Genomic DNA, 5,952 nt, shown 5'->3' on the forward strand with positions numbered 1-5,952 from the left:
TTTTAAATTTTATTAAAATAAAATTAAAAGTTAATTAAAAGAAGTAATAAAGGTTAAATTATTAATAATAAATATTAAAAAAGTAAAGATTTTTATTAAATTAAAGTTTTTATTAAAATAAATAATTAAAGGATTAATTAAATTAAATATTATTAAAGATACTTTTAATTAAAAATATTATAATAATAAAAAAGTTATTATAATATAAATAATTAATAAATAATAATAATAATATATATATATATATTAATAAAATAATATTTAAGGTAATTATTTATTAAAATTTTATATTTTAAAATATCTTTATTAATATTATTATAACAGCTTTATTTTAATTTTAAACCTTTTTATATTCCTTTTAATTAAAGTTATTAAAATTTTATCTTAAATTCTTAAATTTTAATAAAGCAATATACTTAAATATTTAATTAAATATTTAAAACTTTTTATATAATGCTAAGCAATATTTATAAGATATTATAAGCTAGCTTAAAGTTATTTATTAAAAAAATGCTTAAATAAAGTTTATATTTAAAATATAAAGAAAGAAGTTTACTCTTTATTTATACTTATATTAAAGCTTATTTTTATAAGGCTAAAGCTTATTAATTAATTATAATAAGCAAAGCTTAAATTATAATATATCCTTTTTTTAAGTCCTTATAATAAGCTTTAAAAAATAATTATATAATAAAAAATAAAGGATATTATAATTTAATTATAAATTAAATATTATTCTTTATTTAATTAATTAATTATATTTTAATGCTTTTTAAATATATTAAAAACCTAACTTATTCATTATAATTAATATACTTTTAATCCTTATAATTTAATATATTAATTAAAGCAAGTTAATAAAAAATACTTATTTAAGTATAAGTTAATAATTAAATTAATAATATTCTTATAATTCTTTAATTTAAACCTTTTATATAAGCTTTTTTACTTAAAATCTTAAAATTATAAATTTATTATATAATTTATAATTAATTAATATTTAATTATAAATAATTTACTTTATTAATAAGAAATTTTTAAATTTTAAGTATTTTATAATATTAAATTAATTAATATATAATTAGCTTATTTTAAACTTAAATTAATATTAAATTAATAATACTTTAAATTTTATCTTATAAAAAAAATTTATACCCTTTTAAATAAACTTTTCTTTTTTATTAACTTTAATTAATAAAAATTATATCTTTATTTTTTATAATAATTAAAATAATTATACTTATAATAATTAAGTTAATTATATATAAAATACTTAACTTTACTTATTAAAATTATTATAATATTAATATTTATTATTTTATTATTTTAAGGTTAAATATTATTCTTTTTTAATATAATATTAAATATACTTTTATATTATTATAAAGTAAAATAAAAAGCTTTAAATATATTTAACTACTTTTTATAATTAAGCTAAGCTTTTATTATAAAGGTTAAGCTATTAATTATTAATAATATTTTATTTTTAATTAATTAACTTTAAATCTTTATTATATAAGTTAATTAATTAAATTAAGTAAGAAATTTTATTATTTCTTTTTATAATATTATTATAATATAATTAAGTTAAGCTTAATATATTTTTACTTAAAGGAATTTTTAAATATAAGGTAAATCTTTTTTAAAAAGCTTTTTAATTATCTTATAAATATTTTCTTAAAATTAATATAAAATAAAAATTAATTATAAAAAATTCTTAATTAATTAAATATATAAAAAAATTAAGCTTCTTTAATATTAATTATTTCCCTATTTATTATAAACTTAATCATTATTTTTATTAATTAAGTTGCTAAGTATTTTTAAGATAAGAATTTTTTAAGATAAGAAAAAGCTTAATAAGCTATTATTATTCTTTTTAAGTTTTATTATATTAAAGTTTATATAATTATATTATAAATTTATAATATAAAAAGACTTTAAATATATATTATAAGTTAAATTAAGGTTATTTATTAAAAAGTGCTTAAATAAGGTTTATATTTAAAGTATAAAGAAAAAAGTTTGCTTTTTATTTATATTTATATTAAAGCTTATTCTTATAAAGCTAAAGCTTATTAATTAATTATAATAAATAAAACTTAAATTATAATATAAGATAATCTTTATTATAATTATAAACCTTTTTTATTAAGCCTTTTATTATTATAAGTAATATTAAATTAAAATTAATAATTAAAAAATATTATAATTAAAATTATTAAGTTATTTAATAAGGCTTAACTTTTTATTTTAAGTAATCTTTTAAATAAATAAGCTTTTATTAATTTTATTTTAATTTAATAAATAATCTTTAAACAAATATAATGCTTAACTTTTACTTTAAAGTTTTATAATCTTTAAATCTTTCATTATTTAATTATTATCTTTTTTTATTTAATAACACCTTTTAACAAAACTAGCTTTTTATTATAATTTTCATTATAAACTTAATAATATTAACATTAATTTATAATAATTTTAAAAAAAATAAGAAGTATAATAACTTTATCCTTAAAAAAAATTTAAAATAAAATTTATTTTCTTAAAGATAATTATAAATACTTTATATTTCTTAAAAGAAATATTAAATATTCTTATTATAAAAAATCGTAAGTTAAATTATTAATAAAAATAAGTAATATTAATATAATATTGCTTAATTTTATAAAAAACTTAAAGATTATATTAAAAGGCATTTTAATATAAGAAAGGATATTAAAAAATATAAAGATTAAGGTTAAGAAATAATTATTATAATTTAATTTTAATTTTAAGGTAATTAAAAAAAGTTAATTATTTTAATTAAAAAGAATTTAAAGAAATAAAAGGAAATTAAAGCTTTTATAATAGTTATTAAAGAAAAATAATGCCTGAAATGCTTATTATATATTTCTTATACTTAATAATAATATTAAAAATTAAATATAGCTTAATATTAAGATTTTTAATATAAATTAACGGCTTTTAATATAATATTAATTTTAAAAAAATTAAATAGCATTATAATGCAGCTAGAAAAGCATTAAGTTAGCTTTTATATAATAATAAGCATAAAGGCCATGGGTTTAAATTTTGCTAATACCTTAATTATTTTAAAACCCTTTTTGCTTATAAAAAGGAAGTTGCAGCCTTTTTAAAGCTTATATAAGCTTAATTAGCAATAACTAAATTAATAAATATAATTATTGCTAATTAAGCTTATATAAGCTTTAAATAATTAATTTTTAAGTTTTCTTTTAAGTTTTTCTTAATATATTATTAAAGTTAATTTTTCCTTAATAAGTAAATAAATATAAATATTATTAATTATATAAAATTATAAGATAACTTAAGATATTAATGCTTAACTTTTTATATAAAAAAAATAATATTTAATATTTTAAAATATATTTTAAAAATTTAAACTTTAAGGCATTAATTATATAAATATTAAAACTTGATAAACCTTTTAATAAAGATATAATAATTTATAAAATATTAATTAATTATTATTTAAAGCTTTATATAATAAATTTAATTATAATTATTTATAACTTATATTATTTTTTATTTTATTAAGATAATTAATAATATTTTAACTTTATAAAAAAAACTTAAAGAACTTAAATGATTTATAAGCATTTATTCTTTAAATAAATGTTTTAATGCTCTTAAAATAAACTCGATTAACTATGATCCTTACATTATTGAACCACCGCTTCTATTTCCTCCAACTAAGCCTGCCATTTCGAGCAGGGCTCTGTCTGCTTCAATGTCTCCTGTCCCAAGATTGATGCGCCTCCTGGCCTCCGCCTCTCGGGCTTTAAATGCCCATCGCTCAGCCTGGACTTTGGCCTCCTCATCACCTCCGCAGCCCCAGACCTCGAGACTTTCAATCTCAAATCGATCCTGGAAGTCGAACTGGCGAGAAACACTGCCCTGAAAGGCACCACCCTTCGAGGAATTGTCATGTGTGAACAGGCCAAACTCAAAGCTCGAATCAAGAAGGAGGGCGACCGAGCCGAGATGGGTAACGCTCTGTCTCCGATATGAGGACGAGGATGCGGGCAGTGGATTCCCGACCGCAATGCCTGTGTTAGTCGAACCAATGCCCGGCTTTGTGAACGAGACATAGTCCCTGTTCAGAGCGCTGGCAGGGAACACATCGTGGATGGGCTCGAGCTGGAACAAGATGGTGTCCGAGTCGCCAAAGCATTCCTTGTGTGAGTGACGCCACGGCTGAGACACGTACAGGCCGTAGGTGAGCCTACTTGACTGGGAGCCGTCCGGGAAACGCTTTGGCGGAAGCGAGGCTGCAAACCGCTCTTCGCTGCCACCAGAGCAGTCTGCAATCCTGCTGCCTCGCACGAGCAAAATCGTGGGCGCGCGCCAATTGAACACCTTGGTTTCAAAGGAGCCCATAGAGAAACCATCATGTTCGCCCGAGTACAACATCCGCAGCCGACGAAACAGAGAAGAGCCTGGGATGAAGAAGGAGAGCTGGGAAAGGACGGTCGAGTTCATGATGGATGCTTTCTCCTGAAGCAGCGGGGCAGCGACAGGTGGGGAGGGCCCGTCTTCGTGGGCGCCAGGCCCTCTCTGCTTGTCGAACTCGAGGTTCTTGGAGAAGAGCAAGCGCCCAAAGAGGGCGTTGAAGCCTTGGAACAAGAACGGAAGCGCAACCGGCAGCACGATATCAAATGCCCTGGACCTGATGCCCGGGGACTTCTCGACGTTTAGGAATGCCGCAAGGATGCTTTCAGCTGCAGACCGCAGGCTTTCGAGCTCAGCTCCCGTGGTACGTTCTGCGTACTGGGAGAGTTTCTCTTGAGGATCCATGGGTGCCACGAGCAAAAGCAGCATGATTAGCTTTCTGAAGTTATCGGCCGGGATTATGGCTTCGTGAGTCGTTGGCGGGCCCGCGTCCTCGTATGCCTCGACGCAGTCCAGTAGTTCGAGTGTGGATATCACCAGTCCGTCATCGTCGTCCGGCTCGTCCTCGTTGGCCGCACCTGGCGCGGGAGTATTGTCGTGGGCGCCGTCCTGGCCGTCATGCGGCTGCAACAGCTTCCGATCGTACACAGCCAAGCTCTTGAAAAGCAGCTTCCTCCTGTCGGTGGAACCCTTTGATAGGAGCCGCTGGTATCGCTCGGTGAGAATAATGACGGTGTTCACAAGGGCGTCAAGCCCCATGATTGCGGGTGCGTCCTGAAGAAAGGGAAAGGCGCCGATAAAGGACACCATTTTCCCGATCACGGGTGACACATCAAGGACATCGGGAATTTCCAGGAACCTCACAATAGTTGTCTCTGAGACGTAGAGGTGCGGTGTGCCCCCAGGCTCCCGCTGGACGTCGGCAAGGCTCTTGAAGTTGTCCTTGAGCGAGTACAGCTCAATGGACGTGAAGCACTTGGTGGCAAACTTGCTGGCCTGTTTGCGTGGGATGGTGGTGGGTTAGTTAGCTGGCCAGCTTTGCAGTGAGGCCCCCCCCCTTGGGGGATGGGGGAGAGGGGAGGGGGGTTCAATATGCGGGAGTGCATGACCGTACCAGCTCCCTCCTCAGCTCCTCGCGTGTCCTGGTCCCCGGACCGTTGTTGTGGCCGGACAGGGCCTGTCCCATCTTGAAGTGTCAGGGACCAAGGGGTTCCGTTCCGGAGTTTGTGTGAGGGCAGTAGACTGTGATTAGTAGGTGCAAGGCCGACAGCCTGCGTGAATCCACACTTGGGTACACACAGAAATTGTGATCATGTACGGCATGAGTGTGAACAGCCCCTGGGTATGCAGAAGGAGGTAGGGGCCCGGCTGACCAACACGTAGGCCTACATTGTGCCTGGGGACGCCAGCCTACGTAATAGCTGATCATTGGTATCTGCGTGTTCCAGCATCCCTAACCCTTGACGACTGTGTGTAGCAAACAAGCTATTTTACCCCCCCCCCCCTGTTGGTTAAGTTAGCTCTCCCTTTCCACAT

At 28.2% G+C, this 5,952-nt stretch overlaps 1 protein-coding gene across 1 annotated transcript; it reads right to left on the minus strand.

Annotated features, from left to right (window-relative positions):
• Positions 1–3,681: 3,681 nt before the first annotated feature.
• INS49_002048 (uncharacterized protein) lies at positions 3,682–5,602 on the minus strand (the record flags this gene model as incomplete). Its single annotated transcript, XM_043162866.1, has 2 exons — positions 3,682–5,412; positions 5,531–5,602. The coding sequence occupies 2 exons, from the start codon at positions 5,600–5,602 to the stop codon at positions 3,682–3,684; spliced, it is 1,803 nt and encodes a 600-aa protein (XP_043031372.1).
• Positions 5,603–5,952: the final 350 nt, after the last annotated feature.

The sequence above is a fragment of the Diaporthe citri genome (assembly GCF_014595645.1).
Source record: "Diaporthe citri strain NFHF-8-4 chromosome Unknown scaffold_1, whole genome shotgun sequence".
Classification (NCBI taxonomy): domain Eukaryota; kingdom Fungi; phylum Ascomycota; class Sordariomycetes; order Diaporthales; family Diaporthaceae; genus Diaporthe; species Diaporthe citri.